The 17852-nt window shown below is 40.9% G+C and overlaps 1 protein-coding gene across 4 annotated transcripts in view; it reads left to right on the plus strand.

Moving 5' to 3' along the window:
• Positions 1 to 17852, plus strand: part of FHIT (fragile histidine triad diadenosine triphosphatase) — a 1518095-nt gene that overhangs the window by 1334922 nt on the left and 165321 nt on the right. For all 4 annotated transcript variants that reach the window (XM_063630834.1, XM_063630836.1, XM_063630835.1 and 1 more), the window contains one exon: positions 8257 to 8325. In XM_063630834.1, coding sequence (XP_063486904.1) covers positions 8257 to 8325 — 69 coding nt within the window. The remainder of the gene's footprint in view (positions 1 to 8256; positions 8326 to 17852) is intronic.

Below are 17852 nucleotides of genomic sequence, written 5' to 3' on the forward strand. Positions count from 1 at the left end.
GTGATTTTCAAAGATTTTCTGTTTGTTTGTTTAAGCAATAAATTCTTTTTGCAAATGAAATCATGCATGGGATCCCAACATAGAAACAGATAAAACAGAGCTGCTCTGTTTGAATCATGGAGGGGGAACTGAAGCCTGCTGCCCTTTCTGGTGCCCCATTCTTACTTCCATCATGAGCTGCTCCCTGGACATACCAGGCTTATTCTGGAAGCTCTAGGGCTTTGGGATTTGCAGTTTAAGAACCATTAACCAGATCTTTGTCTGCTATCTTACCCATGAAAAGGAGACTAAATACTTGAACTTTCAGTTCAGCAACAAATTATGAGACTCCAGGTGTCAGAAACGAGACAGCACTGTACAAAGCATTACTACAAGTGGGGTCTGTGCTCTGCCCACATTGTGTTACCCCCACCCCCCATGGCTGCAATGCGTCCTACCTAGCCTGACTTGCATCTGACTGACCCTGGAAACCTGGCTTTTCCCACTCTCCAGGTGGGAGAAGGCAGAAGTGCTGGAGTATTGATGCCTCCCCAGGAGCAGTTCTCAACCAGTGAGGACAAGAGTTGGTATATGAATACGCTAGTTCCCTCACCCCTCGGCTGGGATGATTCTGGGATGCATATTCTTCACTGGCTGTCAGAGTTCTCTAGCAGGTTTTATAAGCTCCAGTCACACGCAATAATAACTCACTTGATCACACATCCTGTATTGGCCTCCTTTCCTTTCCTGTTTCCTTCCCTTACTCGTGTTTCCAGGGATCACCCACCAAATCAACTACTTGCACTCTCATCCTTGCCTCAGGGTTTGTGTCTGGGGCAATTGAGCCTAAAAAAAAAGTGTATACCATGTTTATATCACTCTACATGAAGAAAAGGATTGTTATTGCTTGGTAGTGAGATTAACTGGTGATCTAAATTTTCTCCTGTGTGTTTTTCTGTCTCTTCTGGATTTTCTATGCTGTAAGTTTTTGATGTTGATAGTCGGCAAATGGAAACAATGATATTGTTACATTACATTTGGTTATTCCAAGTTGAGAGCTGTTGGCGATTATCCAAACATAGAAAGAACAATAGATGCTGGGCATGATCACCTGAGGTCAGGAGTTCAAGACCAGCCTGGCCAACATGGTGGAACCCCGTCTCTAATAAAAATACAAAAAAAATTAGCCAGGCATGGTGGCGTGCTCCTGTAGTCCCAGCTACTCAGGAGGCTGAGTCAGGAGAATCACTTGAACTCGGGAGGCAGAGGTTGCAGTGAGCCAAGATCGTGCCACTGCACTCCAGCCTGGGTGACAGAGTGAGACCCTATCTCAAAAAAAAAAAAAAAAGGCAATAGGTGAAGATTTCTCTGAGTCTTGCTGAGAGAAAATTTTGTCTCTTTCTTACCTATAAAATTGGTAGAATAAAACTTCATAGAGGTGTTGTAGAGATAAGAAAAATGTGTAAACTATGCATTAAAAATATCAAGGTGTCTGTATACATTCTCTACTTGTTGCTATAACAAATTGCTGGAAACAGTGCATGGGTCATATGGTAACATTATTGTTAACCTTTTGGGGAACTGCAGAAACTTTTCTAAAGCAGCCGTATCATTTTACATCTGCACCAGCTTGTACAAGGGTTCCAATTTCTCTACTTCCTTGCCAGCATTTGTTATTATCTGTCTTTTTTTTTTTTTTCGAGGTGAAGTCGAAGTCTCACTCTGTCACCCAGGCTGGAGTGCAGTGGCGCAATCTCGGCTCACTGCAACCTCCACCTCCCGGGTTCAAGAGATTCTCCTACCTCAGCCACCTGAGTAGCTCGGATTACAGGTGTATGCCACCATGCCTGGCTAATTTTTGTATTTTTAGTAGAGACGGGGTTTCACTGTATTGGCCAGGCTGGTCTCGAACTCCTGACCATGTCATCCATCCACCTCGGCCTCCCAAAGTGCTGGGATTACAGGCGTGAGCTGCCGCACCCGGCCTATCTGTCCTTTTTATTACAGTTACCCTAGTATGTGTTAAGTGGTGTTGTTGTTGTGGTTTTGGGCTAAGGATGTTGAGCATCTTTTCGTGTATTCATTTATCCATCCTCTTTGGAGAAATGTCTGTTCATATCCTTTGCCCATTTTACTTAGGATTTTTGTCTTTTTATTACTTAGTTGTAAGTAGTTCTTTATGTATTCTAGATATACTTCCCTTAGCAGACAGGTGATTTGCAAATCCTTTCTGCCAGTCTCTGGCTTGGCTTTTCACATTCTTGCTCATGGCCTTTGAAGTAGAAAGTTTACAGTTTTGATGATGTTCACCCTCTTCCAGTTTTAAGGACTCCTGATGACATTGGGCCAACCTGGAAAATCTATGATACCTCTCCCAATCTTAAGGTCAGCTGATTAATAACCTTAATTCATTTGCAGCCATAATTTATCTTTTGTAACTTAACATAATCACAGGTCAGGGATTAGGACATGGATATCTTTGAAGGTGGCCATTATCTTTTTACCACAGTATCGTCTGTTATTCTTTAGAATCAGACCTGCCTTCTGCAGTTGCTCATTGGCACATGTGGGGGAGAAGGATTCACACAGGCCCAACTAGTTGAGGTTTCACGACACCAGCTGTGGAGCAGGGTAGCTCTTCAGCCTTCCTTGCCCTTTCCCCCGCCATGAGCCATGTTTCTATCTCTTAGAATTGAATTACAATATATTCTGACAAGGAGAAAGGATATCAGTATGACCACACTGGCAATGCTCAGGTGAGTATGGGCAGAAGAGATGTGTTCAAAGAGATGGAGGAAGGAGCAGAGACAGCACAGAGGAGGCAGAGGCTCTAAAAATGATGGCAGTGCATGCTGCCTCTATTTCACCTCCCACTTGCTCTGAAACCCACTGCAGTTAAGTTCTGGGGTTTTGTTGTTGTTGTTTTGAGACGGAGTCTTGCTCTGTCACCCAGGCTGGAGTGCAGTGTCACGATCTCGGCTCATGGCAACCTCTGCCTCCCGGGTTCAAGCGATTCTCCTGCCTCAGCTTCCCGAGTAGCTGGGATTACAGGCATGTGCCACCACGCCTGGCTAACTTTTTGTGTGTTTTTAGTAGAGATGGGGTTTCACCATGTTGGTCAGACTGGTCTCGAACTCCTGACCTCGTGATCCACCTGCCTCGGCCTCCCAAAGTGCTGGGATTGCAGGCGTTAACCACAGCGCCCGGCCTGCAGTTTTTTTTTTTTTTGGAAGTAATAGCTTTATTGAGATATAATTCACATAATATAAAAGAAACCCTATTAAAATATACAGTTCATTCTTTTAGTGTTGTCACAAAGATGTGCAACCATCGCTGCTATATAATTCCAGAACATATCCATCAACCCAAAAGAAACCCTGTGCCTATTAGCAGTTACCCTGCATCCCTCTTCACAACACAAATCTTTCTTTCTCTATGAATCAGCCTCATTTGGCTTTTTCATATAAATGGCATTGTACAATATGTGGCCGTTTTTGTCTGGCTTATTTCCCTGAGCATGATGCTTTCACTGAGTGCACATCACTCCTTTTTATGGCCAAATCGTATCCTATTGTCTTCATATACTGCTCTTTGTTTACCACTGATGAGTTGATAGTCATTTGGGTTGTTTATACTTTTTGGTGATTGTGAATAATGTTGCTGTAAACATTCACTTACAAGTTTTTGTGTGGACATGTGTCTTCAGTTCTCTTGAGTATTTATTAGGATCAGAATCCTGAGTCACATGGTAACTCCATGTTCAACTTTTTGAGGAACCGCGAAACTGTTTTCCCAAGTAGCTGTGTGATTTTACCTTCCCAGTAGTGTAGGAGGGTTCCAGCTCTCCACGCTCCGGCCAACACTTGTTGTTGTGTGTCTTTTCATTACTGCCTTTCTAGTGGGTATGAAGTGGTAGCTCAGCATGGTTTTGATTTGCATTTCCCTGATGACTAAAAATGTTGAGCGTCTTTTCATGGGATTTTAAATGTTGTTCTCCTAGTCTTACTGAAACAATTCAAGCTTTCAAAAACATTTCACACTGTTAGTGATACCCTCTTTGAAATTTGTTCTCTGGGCTGTTGGAACTTACCCTCTCTTGATTTTGCCCCTTTCCTTACTACAGCCTTAAATTGAGTCCTACTTCTCTTCCCAAACTTCAAACGTTAGAGAGGCCCAGTGCTCAGTATTTACCTTATACCATTATGTTTTTCTTCAGGACACTTATTTCTATCCATAATTAGAATGTACAATTAGTCATCTCCTTACTTATCTTCTGCATCACCCATTGGAATATAAGCTCTATGGGGACAGAGGCTTTGTCTTGTTCATTACCCTATCCCTCGTTCCTAGACTGGCACCTAGAAATAGGTATTTTTGAGTGAATGAATGTATACTTTAGAAAAGTGTACGGAAGTGTTACATGAATAAAAATCAGGACTCCATAATCAAATAAGTTTCTAGAATGCTAGATTAGATAAAGTTAAACAAGCATCTTTTGTGTGGAAATTCTCATACTTTAATGTGCTAATGAGCATTGTGTAATGTTATTTGACCATGAAAACATTTTTGGTGTGGAATGTGTCATGGGACTTTAAAAAGATACTCTTCTAACTCAAGCAGCTAAACTGCAGCCCCTAGCAAATTTGTGGAAGGCTTTTATTAAATAGATGTTTTGTTGGCACTTAGAAAAGTAAGCTGTGATCACCACAGCTTAATATGAAACCACTGAGAACAGATTATATCAAATTATCCTCATCTCTGCTATTCATAGGGTTTTTATCAGAATGTCATTCTATTAGAAGGCCATAGGGATGGTATTTTTTCACAGCAGTGAGGCTTTGAGCTGGCTTTATCATGATTTCCCTGTTCTGAGAAGCCGAGTGGGTTGTCAGCATCCTGTGATCAGCCTGTCACTTAAGAATTTATGTCAAGGTATCAGGGTGGGTTGAGATCTATGCCCTTGGGAAAAAACCACCTGTACAGTGAGCTGTTTACTGTCTTCAGTGTGTCACAGCGAATTTCAAGTGGTTACCAGTGATCAAGAGTGGCGTTTCTCGAACTTGGTGGTAACAGAGCCTATAGAGATAGCCCTGAACACTAAACCCAGAAAAGGAGGGTAAAGAAAAGGAGGCAGGGGATAGACCTGGACCCTGGAGGCTCCCAAGTGCAGGTTCACAGCCCACTATATGTTATAGTGGATACTAACAGGCACATTCCTGAGGACCAGGCAAAGAGAGTGGTCAGAGTGCAGAAAGCCAGAGAAGCAGTCAGAAAGATGTCTCCACATACTGGACATAGTAGCTCACACCTCTAATCCCAGCTACTTGGGAGGCTGAGGAGATGGCATTGCTTGAGGCCAGGAGTTTGAGACCAGACTGGGCAACATAATGAGAACTCCATTGCTAAAAATATGAAAAAAAGTTAGCTGGGTGTGGAAGCATGGACCTGTAGTCCCAGCTGTTTGGGAGGCTGAGGCAGGAGGATTATTTGAGCCTGGGAATTGAAGGCTGCAGTGAGCTATGATTGTATCACTGTACTCCAACCTGGGTGACAGAGTGAGATTCTGTGGGGAGAGAGAGAAGAAGGAAGGGAAGGGAAAAAAATAAAAAGGAGAGAAAGAAGGAGGAAAAGAAAAAAGAGAAAGAAAAGATAGAAGGAAAGAAAAGAGGAAAAAACAAGAAAAGAGACAAAAAGTCTACACGTAATGCAGTAGGGCAGGCAAAACAGCAGGTGACCTCAGTGCCCACACTGGCAGAAGCAAGGTAAGAAACCAGATAGATATTGTAAGCCAGTGGTTCTCAAAGTTTGGCATTAGACCGGCATCAGCTGGGAGCTTGTTAGAAATGCGGACTTTCAGCGCCCTGCAGTTTGCATTTTAACAAGCCCCAAGTACAGGTGGAAGATTGAGAATGGCTAGTCAAAGCAACAGAAACCAGCTTTCACAAAAGAGATGCTTGAACAATGCCCTCATTCAAGGAGCTTCTTAATATCCTTTTTTTTTTTTTTTTTTTTTTGCTGGTGCAGAAATCAATCCCTGAATGTCTACTTGGTCTTCAGGTTTAAATTTGTTTTTTTAAATAATAAAACGAATTCTTGTACAGTTCTAGGTAATGAGTACTAACTACATGCAAAGCTGAATGCTCAGCACATGGTTAGCAGACTTTCCTCTTAACAACCCTGTGAGGCAGCAACCATTATAATCCCCATCTAGATAAGGATACTGACACACAGACTTTGTGAGGCAAGGTCACACAGTTAGTTTGTGGTAGGTCCAGGATTTGTATTAGGAAGTTTGACTGCAAGACACTGGTCTGGAACTTCCTAGAATGTATAAGGGAGATGATGAAAGATGGATGGATGGGAGGGAGGAAGAGGAGAAGACAGGAGGAGGGGGACAGAAAGAAGAAAGGAGAAAAAGAGGAAAAGAAGAAAGGATAGCAGGAGATTCTGGAATTAAAGAGTGAGTGACGGCTCCTTCTAAAGGTTGTCTGTATCCTTGTCCTACATTATTTTCCTGGTTTTGCTTTTAAGTCAGCCCATCTAGAGATTTCAGTAGATTTCAGCCCAGGCCCACCTGCCTGGCTTTCTCCTAAGAATTTGGTTTCACGAGTAGTTTGTGATTTATTTTTTCCTTGTTTGTTCTTTCACTTTCTCCTCCATGCTCACATAATCTTTGTGACTTAAGTACACACTTGGCCCAGTTGCAGAGAGATCCGTGACTGGCTTCATCATTGACTGCTGAATATTCTGGCAAAAGCGTGTCACTCTTTGGGAACTGTGCTCGGGCTGCTTTGAAGCTCCTCTCTGCTTCATTCGCCTTGGACCACGTTGCACCCTGCCTCGGCTTTAATAGCGTATCGTTTTCCCCCTCCTTGTACAGCGAAGCCACAGGGACACTTAGTCTTACGTTCTCTTGAGGCCTTTTGGAGCCTCGGAACCCGATCGCAGTAATCAAGAAGGGGTGGGTGATCAGGGATGAGGTTTGACCCTCTGTCTCCCTCTCTCTATTAAAGCTCTTCATTTTCACATTCCTCCCCACGGTTTGTAATAAAAGTGGAACATAGCTCAAGGGCAGAAATGAGGTTTAACTTCAGCCAAGGTACAATAGAGGCTATTTGGAAAGTAAAACTTTCAAATGGCAGTTTAGCCTTGAAGAATATATTGAATTAGATATGCTCTGAGCCTTGATTCACGATCATTGCATAATAGCATTGCTATGTATATTACCTGGGTGCTTTAGTAGACTAGAGAAATGGGCTATTTAAAAGATTAAGTTCGCAGAATCAGTGCATGTGCTAATGAAACGTGGGAGCAAAAGCCAGGTGACCTCATTTCCGGTGCTGACTTTTACTTCCTATGGCGCCCTGGCCTCACCGAACATTGATTTCTTCTTCTGTAAAATGGAGATCATAGTAGACCTTGCCTCATGGGATTTTTTTTTTTTTTTTTTTTTTTTTTTTTTTTTTGAGGAGTCTTGCTCTGTCTCCCAGGCTGGAGTGCAGTGGCGCGATCTCAGCTCACTGCAAGCTCCGCCTCCTGGATTCATGCCATTCTCCCGCCTCAGCCTCCTAATTTTTTGTTTTTGTATGTTTAGTAGAGATGGGGTTTCACCGTGTTGGCCAGGATGGTCTCGATCTCCTGACCTCGTGATCCACCCGCCTCGGCCTCCCAAAGTGCTGGGATTACAGGCGTGAGCCACTGTGCTCGGCCACCTCATAGGATTTTTAAGAGTACTAAATGACAGAATGCCAAACACAGAGCTTTCCTTATCATAGGAAATAAATGCTTAATAAATGAGAACTGTTTGTATTACTATTATATGATTATTTTTCAAAGCCCCAAGTCTGTAATTCTGCCCATACTACTTGCTACTCTCATTCATTCGCTCTTTACTTATGCAGTTCTCTGTTAGCCAATTCTTATTTCCTATCAGTCTCAGAGTCATGATGGTCACCTTTGAAGATGCGCTGTCATTTCAAAGCACTGGCTAACTACAACCAAGACTGACAACCATGAATAATTCCATAGAGACTCTGAAACACTCTAGCATTTCACTCCATCTCTCATATATCCCCCAAGTTGTTCTCTCTTGCTTAGTGCACTCTCTTCTTGGCAGATTTCAGATATAGTTACCAAAGGTGGATATCAACTTCCTCTGAAAAATAACCCAGCAGGAACCATCATGGAGTAATTGGGCTTCATGAGAGCATCACTGTCAAGTCTAAAAATACATGGGGAGATAATCACATTTTTTTTTTCTTTCTTGTACATTTTCAGCACGTTCACGTCCATGTTCTTCCCAGGAAGGCTGGAGACTTTCACCGGAATGACAGCATCTATGAGGAGGTGGGTCTGCTCTCTCTGATCTTATTGTTTGATCACGGGGACTGTTGGTGGGATGACATCAACCTAATGAGTCAAGTACTACCCTAGATATGATCTGAAATGGAATTCTCTTTAGCCTGACTTGGAAAGTGGCAGTAGAGGCCAAGGAGTCGAGAATGGCCATCATGGGAACCCAAGACTAATTAATTATAGTGATTTTCTTTTTCAAATGAAAACCAGCAGAAACCAAGTGTCCTTGTGATTTCTATCCTGTGATTTACCAGGATAGTAAATATTTGCATGGAGATATGGCCCAGAATCTCCACAGAAGAAAACCTACAGTGCTACTAGTGGAAATCAAACAGATTGATATATGACTCTGTTAGTCAAATGCTACACTTAATTTTTAAAACACTTTGGAACTCAGCTTGTCTTTCCCAACAGCATTTATTCAAAGTGAAACTTTAAATTATCATGAGCAAAAACTAGGTTGGTTTGAATAAGTGTAACTCACATATCGTAAGTATTAAAGCAGTTAATTTATTTCAAAGTACTCCCATTCAAACATACAAGTGTGAAACCACTACAAACATGAATTGGCGAGAGCCAGGTGATCTGCGCCTAAAGCCCTGTCTACAGGAGAACCTTTAGATGCCCATCTCCACCTTGTGGAGCATACAGCCTGTCATGGATCAGGCTGTTGTAAAATATAAGGTGATTTCAGTTTACCTATTTATGGTAGCCAAAGAGGGTAAAGTATGTCCCCCACGTGGTAGAGCGGATTAGATAGCACTAGTGCCCTGGAATGATTGGTTAAAAGGACTTTGAGGCTGTTTGTGGATGCAAGGAAAAATGCTGTGATTGATTAGCAATGCCTGCCAAGGGCATCAGATAGGAGGGAGGTATCATATCTGCCGTCTATTTGACATTCCTGTTCTAACTCTTTGAGAATGCTTTTTAAAACACATTGTTTATCTCGATTGTTTATCATGCAGCTCTATCAAATAAACCACATGATTATCTCTACCTCGTTTCCAGGAACCAGTGAAAATCTATGCATCTTTGTGTGTGTGTGTGTGTGTGTGTACCTATAGGGCTTCTTTGCAGTGATGACATTAAAATGGCCAACTCAAACCCTGACAATAAAGAACAATAGGTCAGCAGTTAATAATGAAACATATAATTAATGTTTCTGGGACACATTGGATTCCTTGAGGTGGCTGGTTATTCTGCCTTTAGGGTAACCCTTACTATCTTTTGCTTCCTATGTTTTCCAAGAGCTGTATTGGATGTGTGCAGAGTGGAAATAGTCTAGTCACCAGTCCCTAAGTGCTGATTTGTGGACCAGTTGCTGCAGGTCTCAATTCCCAGGAGGTCCTCTCCCTGGAGATTCTGATCAAGTAGATTGCACAGCACTCAGGAATCAGTCATTGTATAAGGAAATCCCCAGGAGACTCTGATGTATGGCTACCTTTGGGAATAGGCTTTCTGGGTTTTCCAAAGCCATATTCTATAAAACTATAATTTGAACTCATTTTCGTTGGATGTGGAATGCAGTTTGGGGATTGATAAGGGCTTAGTTCACATTGGAAGAAAATCAGAATTACAGAGTAATTATAAAGAGATGCAATTAAAATACAAATACCAATCTCACTAATGTAAACTAAGGTTAATAAAATGTTGCCAAATACAGACTGTTTTAATGAATAAATTACCACATGAGTTATATACTAGTAAATACTGCTAAAGTAGCATTAAAAGGGCTTGAAAACACTGTTTTCTTAGGCTGAACAGTCACCTTGAAATCTTGTCGATGTTCCAAATGTGCTTAAAACGAAGCTGCATGGTTACATTTCAGCCCAGTTCAAGACACAATGTACAGCACTGTGGTTGGTGTATGGCCACTCTCTCCTCTCTTATTCTTTTGCCCTTGTCTGCATGCTCTGATGGCCCCACAGAAAAGAAAACACATGTTTCTACTTCCCACATTTTGGAGGAGCATCTCAGGAGAAGTAATTACTGTAAGAGTTTTTCTTTTTTTTTAAATCGGTGGTATAAGTCGTATGTAGCGTAGACAGTATCCACTAAGGGAGATTGCGGTACAAGACTATGTAGAGATTGAAATCTAGAAACAGGCAGAAGTAAGTTCAAATCCCAGTGGCATCTACTAACCATATGATATTGTAGGCTGAAAGACTTATTTCAGGGCTTGGTACTTACCAAGAATTTGTTAATAGATAGTGGTTTCTGTTCTTACTGTTATTATTACTATTTTTCTTTAAGTAGCAATGGTTAGTAAATAGAGAACCGGATTCAAAGCCAGGTCATTGGATGTTCCCATCTACCATTCTTTGCAAGGGTGAGATTCCCAATTTTCCCTTTGCCTTTAACCATTCATTCTCAGTTTTATCTTCCTCTTTGTATGGAAATGTTTCTCCAGGCTGAGTATCTAATAACACGGTGTCCAGAAAGAGGCATGAAAAGCATGCACCTGCATCCCCCAAAACACACAGGCATTATTGGAATAGAACTTAATGTACATTAGACCAAGTGATCTTAATCAGAAGTGATGGAGTGATGAGGGATGGCATTCTTTATGTTGATGGGAGCACTTGCTCTAGATTATGCATCTGTTCAGGACATTCAACAAACAGACTGCCTTGGAGGGTGGGAGGTAGGAAACAGGAACAGCAGGAGGCTGAGCTCCATAAAATGTAATTGTATTTCTACTGCTGCAGACATAGAAAATTGTGCCTAAAGAAGCCCCAGAGTATAAATTGGCTAGGAACATTGTATTCTTTCTAGGCACTGTTTTAAGATGGTTAGTGACAAATAAGAAGGTTCATAAGAAGGGTGGTTAGGTCTGAAAACAGATTTGGGGAGTAATTGATGGTGGGAATGTTTTGCCTGGAAAAAGGAAGACTTGTAGAGGGGAGATAGTAACAGAGTCACTGTTTCCAAATATCTGAAGGGCTGGCAGGTGGAAAGGTATTAAATACATTCTATGTGGCTCCAGAGGGCAGATCTGTGATTATCGGACTACAAAGTGGCGGATATCATTGGCTCTACATAATAACAGGTCAAAGTGAAAAAAACTTCTGAACACTTAAAGAATGCCTTCCAGGGGGGTGAGCTTCCCATCCCTGGATTCACTCAAGCACAGAGCAGATGGCCACAGTTCTTCAAGAGGATACCTACATTTGGTCAGTGCATGGGCCACTTAGATTTGTGGCTTCTCTCTTCGCACATTTGACCCATTTGATCATTACCGCCATTTTCAGGTTTTACAAATTCTGTAACAAATAGTGGGGTTTTATTTGTTATTAGTATTACAATGTTTGGGTGACTGTCTAGTGAAACATATTGCTTTCTTTGTTAAGTTCATGGAAATAAAAGATAAAACCTTTTCTTTTTAACTTAGAGGAAACCACACTGTATTGATTTTTTTCTCATTCCCAGCCTGCTTCCTGCCTTTCCTGCAGCTCAGCATTGCATATTGATGGTCCTTGGGCTTTGCTTGCCTCTTCACATGTGTTTTATTTTTGCCTGCAAAGTATTTTTGGTGATTTGCTTTATTGTGGCTGTAAAGTACTTTTTAATGAGTCTGAATGCTGTTAGGCATATTGCTCATTCTCTAGGCCTATCAGTTGCCACGACTGCCTCCTACCTAGGCTTACTTCACTGGCTGATGGTGCATGCATAGCTCCTGAAGGCACTGGAGTTTAAGATCCTTGCCTATTTCATGGGCTGCTCCTCTTCTCCCTGCCACTCAAAGATTACTATTCCTCCGGATCTTCTGTCTGGTATACTGGGCATGCTGTTTAACTGAAACATCTGTTTAACCTCCCTGCCTATTCATTTACAGTGCTCTGGCCCCAGGTGAGTTTTTTTTGTTTTTTTTTTTTTTTTTGGTTTTTTAACTTCAAGTTCTGGGATACATGAACTTCAGGTTCTGGAATACATGTGCAGAACCTCCTCGAAGGGTACTTTTCACTGTTCTCTGACTTCATCTGTAATAGTTAATCCTCTGTCCTCTCTAGAGTAACTCTATCATATCACCATGCCTATTTCCTTCTTAACACCTCCCACACTTGACGTAATTTATTACTTTATTATTCAATACCTGCATCCCCCAATTATGTGTTAGAGTCTTTAGAGCGGGGATCTAATCTGGCCTAGGGTGGACCTTCAGTGAATATTTGAAAATGAATGAACACATTTAAAAAAAAAACAAGGTATTGAACTAGAAGAACTTGAAATTCCCTACTAGTTCTAACATAATTTAAAAGGAGACTGTATATGGCTTTCAGAGGGTCAGTTCACTAACTCATAGCCACACTGGGTGAGACTTCGACATGGTGCCATCAGCCATCTGAGGTGAATTTAATGGGGCATTGATGGAACAGAATCCTTTGGTCAGAAATCAGTGTGCAGAAGGCTACAAACTGTGGTACTCTGGAAAGGTTAGCGGAAGGAATTATAAACCTTGTCTGATTGCTAAGCAAGTCTGATAGGTACATGTCAAAGTTGATAACTAACTTGCCCCCTCCCACCAAACCTAGATTTGTGTGGCTGTAACAAATACAGACGTAGGATTTGCTGAAAGCAGGCTCAAGAGCTACCCTTGCTTTCTTTCCAACCTTGATTATCATCTCTAAGTTTGTTTACACCTTCTGTTCCTCCAGCAGTGTGTCTTAGACATTTCAGAGTATGAGCCTCTCTTCTGTCTCAAAACTGAGCTCAAACTCTCCCCCCTTCCAAAGCAGATTGTCTACTGAAGCTCTTCCTTTGTGGCTGTCTATGCAGATCTTATTTATCTGTAGCTCCCAAACTCTTTCTACATCTATGTTCTTTAAATTTTCATGAATTATGCCAAGCCTTCCCTGAATTCAGTGGGCCCTTCATTATCTTGACAAGTTGCTGAAGATTATGGTAATGACCCAAATGGGTCCTTAGATAAAAGAATGTGTATAGCTAATGTGGGGGAGGAAACACCCATGGCCTAATGTCATATCATCTCATTAACTCAGTAAGACTTACCCTAGCTGTATCCCAAATAAGCAACTCTCATAACTGTATTGGACAATTCATCAAATGTTTATGGGTGACATTGAATGGTTGTGACTGTGCACTGTATATAAAACCCATTACTGATGAAGGAAGTGACTATTACTAAAGCAAATGGGAATAACAATCAGCAATTGGACAAATTCAACCATGAATTTCATAGACAAAGCAACTGTGGATTCAAGCATGTCATGGGAAACAATTGCTTGGCTTAACACAATTCATGAGCAAAATCAATTTGCTAAAATGCAGGCCATTTGGCCCTGAGGGCTGGAGAGAACCATTATATTGCCGATGATATTTATTGTTGAACTTGGATCTCTTTCACACACCATTTGACAATGGGCTCAGAGTCCATGGGTCCCTAGTTGACTTTTCAAAACGGAAGGAATGTTTCAGTGAGACAGTTAATTAGCTTTTTGTCTTCTGGGTTTGCTGATGTCCTCCCACTGGGTGGTAAGTTTCTGGGTATTTGAGAATTTTGGAATGAAAACTTTGGTATCTCTCACTCAGAATAAGATAACAACTTGATATGTTCTTCTAAATTAATGGAGACTTTTTATTCAAAGAACCAGATGTGATAAAACTAACAAATAAGCATATAATAATGCTAATTTAATGACCTATGATCTCAAATGCTTCCTCTGTATCTATGAATGCTCTTTGACTACCTATTTTAGTAATGAGAAAGCTGGGTAAGCATCTGGTTTACCCTGTCCTATGTCAGATTATTACTGAGCTAAATCTCTATGTTCCTCAAAAGAGAGAAACAAAATTAGCGGAAAAGCACTTATCTGGTTAAAAGTTACTTGTGCCCATTTTTCTCACAGAAACAAATATTCAGATAATATATGTATCAGTGTTCTCTAGCAGGACAGAACTAGTAGGATAGATGTATATATGAAGGAGAGTTTATTAAGGAGTATTGACTTACACGATCACAAGGTGAAGCCCCACAATAGGCCATCTGCAAGCTGAGGAGCAAGGAAGCCAGTCCGAGTCCCAAAACCTCAAAAGTAGGGAAGCTGACGGTGCAGCCTTCAGTCTGTTGCTGAAGGCCCAAGAGCCCCTGGCAAACCACTGGTATAAGTCCAAGAGACCATAAGCTGAAAAACTTGGAGTCCGATGTTCGAGGGCAGGAAGAATCCAGCACAGGAGAAAGATGAAGGCCGGAAAACTCAGCAAGTCAGCTCTTTCCACCTTCTCCCTGCTTTATTCTAGCCGTGCTGACAGCTGATTAGATGGTGCCCACCCAGATTGAGGGTGGGTCTGCCTCTCCCAGTCCACTGACTCAAATATTAATCTCCTTTGGCAATACCCTCATAGACACACCCAGTAACAATACTTTGCATCCTTCAGTCCAATCAAGTTGACACTCAATATTAACTGTCACAATATATGATTCAGGTTAGTCATTTTATTAACTCTTTTTTTTTTCCCCTAAGAGATAGGGTCTCGCTTTGTTGCCCAGGCTGGCGAGCAGTGGCCCAATCATAGCTCACTACAGCCTCAAACCCGTGGTCTCAAGTGATCCTCCTGCCTCAGCCTCCTGAGTGGCTAGGACTACAGACACACACCACCACACCTGGCTAATGTTTTTTGTAGAGAAAAGTCTCGCAATGTTGTCTAGGCTGGTCTCAAACTCCTAGCCTCAAGCAATCCTCCTGGCTTAGCCTCCCAAAGTACTGGGATTATAGGCAGGAGCCACTGTGCCCAGCCCAGGCTAGTGATGTTTGATAGAGGTGAGCAAATGAGGAATGTTGAGAAGCATGGAGGGCTATAAAGGTAGTGATGGTGAGCTGGAGCCTCCAAGGAAGATCATGAAGTCATTGGACACTAAAGAGGAAAAGTAATGAAAGAAGGCTGAAGAGTGGTTGATGAGGAGGATACAGGTATCTACAGGTTGAGCTTCAAGGCAAAGGACGCCATGGTTTTTTCCTAGAGTTTGCTTTGAGGTCAGGCACCCTAGATTAGTTTCCCAGAATTGCCCTCCTATGTTGTTTGAATATGTTCAATTGCATGTTAGTGAGAAATAATAAAAATTTAATCACGTGCCACTCTATCCATAGCATCCATAGTAAATCCACTCTATCAAACCACTCCATGTGGTCCTCCCTCATTATTTCACAAATCAGGCTTTCTTGTGCAGAGTCCTATCTGCCCTCCACAGTGAATTCTCACTCCAAACATACATTCCATCCGAAAGCTCTAAGGTGCTTGCCAGTGAAGGAGGAAAATGCCCGCTCCGAGGTGTCCTTGTTGCTGGATCCCATCCGTCTTCCTACCTGCTTCTCACAGTTCTGCCCTCAGTCTCACAGTGGCTGCTGCAATGAAACCTAAGTTTAACTACAGTGCTTGAAGAATGGGCTGTTTTGGTGTTTAAAAAAATCTTAGGTTTACATTCAAGGTTCTTGACATAGCTATTAATAAACAGTCACTTAAAATTGTCCAAAAAGTTTTGATAAGTTTGGAGTTAACCTGCTAAAGCAAACTACCAAGATCTCAGTAGTTTTTCCAAATCTATTTTACTTAGAGAAATGAGAGTATAGGGATTAAGGATAGGAAAAAAAAAAAGACTATTGGAAAAATAAATTATGATCAGAAATGGATAAACTAGGTAAAGATAAAACAGATATGAATTAAGCATTGACACGATTCCCTCGATATAAACTATAATGGCCCCAAAGTGAAAAGCCCCCAAACATTTGACTTTATCTCTCTTTTAATGAAGAAAATCAAAGTAAGCAAGAATTAGGGGAAAACAGAAGATAAAAATTAATACAATTTTAAAGTCCCAAAGCCTTTGTAAATATTTTATTTTTGAATTATCACCTGTCATTCTTTAGACAAAAGAATGATGCACGTAATTCAAACAACCTTTATAAATAAATCCCGTAACTTCTTAGCTTGGAGCAAGGTTCATTCATGTGCCACGTGCCAGCAGGAAGGAACCCTAAGGCCTCCAAGTTGCCTGCTTTTGGAGACATAGAGTCCTGGAAACATAGCCTGATGTTTAGAATCCCACCTTGAGTATTCAAATGTGGTTATATTTTTGTCACTGCGAGGTGACATCTACCATTGATGTTCAATTTGGTAGCCACTAGCTACATGGGACCAGTCTGAATTGAGATTTGTTATAAATGTAAAATCCAGTTTGGATTTCAAAGACTTATACCAAAAAAAAAAAAAAGTAAGTATCTCATTAGTAATGTTGTATAATAGTTACATGTTGAAATAATATTTTGGTAATGTTGAGTTAAAAATGATATCACTAAAATTAATTTCACCTGTTTCTTTGTACTTGTTTTGGTGTTGCTACCACTTTTAATAACCTATGTATCATGCATTAGATTTCTTCTGGATGGTGTTGCTCTAGAATGCTTTCAAACTGCTTCAGCTTACTGGCAAGCAGCTGTTTGTGGAGATTGTTATGACCTTCCCCAGATTTAGAATAGGAATTTGAATGATGCCAGATTTTCTTTCTAATCAAAGAAATCAAGAAATAGCTGGTATACCTGTATAGCTCTAAATTCTCTCCACCTTGAGTCAACATAGTGATTTATTGCAAACTCTTTAATGTTGAACTTGCTATTTAAATCTCAGTGTCTCACGTTTCCCATATTTAAAATGGGGGGAAAATATCCAATCGTACTGGGCTTCTAGTGTAAGGCTAGTGGGTCATAAACAACTATAGTTTGCAGTCTTTGCTCCTAGGGAGAGCACTAATGAAAAATAATAATATAATACAATTACTATTGTCATTGAGAATACACTGAGACTAATAATAAATCTATATTAGACAAATATAATATTTGAGAATAATAATCAAATTATTATTGTCAATGAGAACACACATTGGGCTGGACTGTCTGCTAGGTGCCAAGCATACATTACTTTATTTTCATTAACCTGGCAGGGTAGATACCATTCCTACCATTGAATTGAAACTAAATTTGCAGAGAATAAATGTCTATGTCAAAACCTCATAACCAGCTCATGGCAAAGCTTGTTTATATCAAAGTCTGTTTGACTACAAAGCCTTCCCTGTTTCTGTCACCCTTTGCTTTAACGTAAGGAAAATATTATACTTCAATTTTATGGAAAACCCGTGTATAGTGAGAAAAGTGATTTTATTAGACACTGGGACTTCCAGTACTAAATCTCAAATGGTTTTCATATGCCTGTTCAACCTTAGAGACATTTATACACACACACACACACACACACACACACACACACACACACAACACACACCCTGGATTTCCAATAAATATATAGGTCCTGGACACACCACCAGTAATTAAGACTTACAGTGAAAGAAATGGCATTTTACAAAGTCAGGCATTTTCTCTGCTTTTAGGATATGGCCCACTAGTCCCCATCTAGGTACTTTATTATAACTCCTTTTATGGTATTTTGTTAAACACAAGGAAGTCATCAACATGCTCTAGCCAAGCTTCTACAATTCCCAAGGTCATCCT

This window comes from Symphalangus syndactylus, chromosome 21, assembly GCF_028878055.3.
Source record: "Symphalangus syndactylus isolate Jambi chromosome 21, NHGRI_mSymSyn1-v2.1_pri, whole genome shotgun sequence".
NCBI lineage: Eukaryota > Metazoa > Chordata > Mammalia > Primates > Hylobatidae > Symphalangus > Symphalangus syndactylus.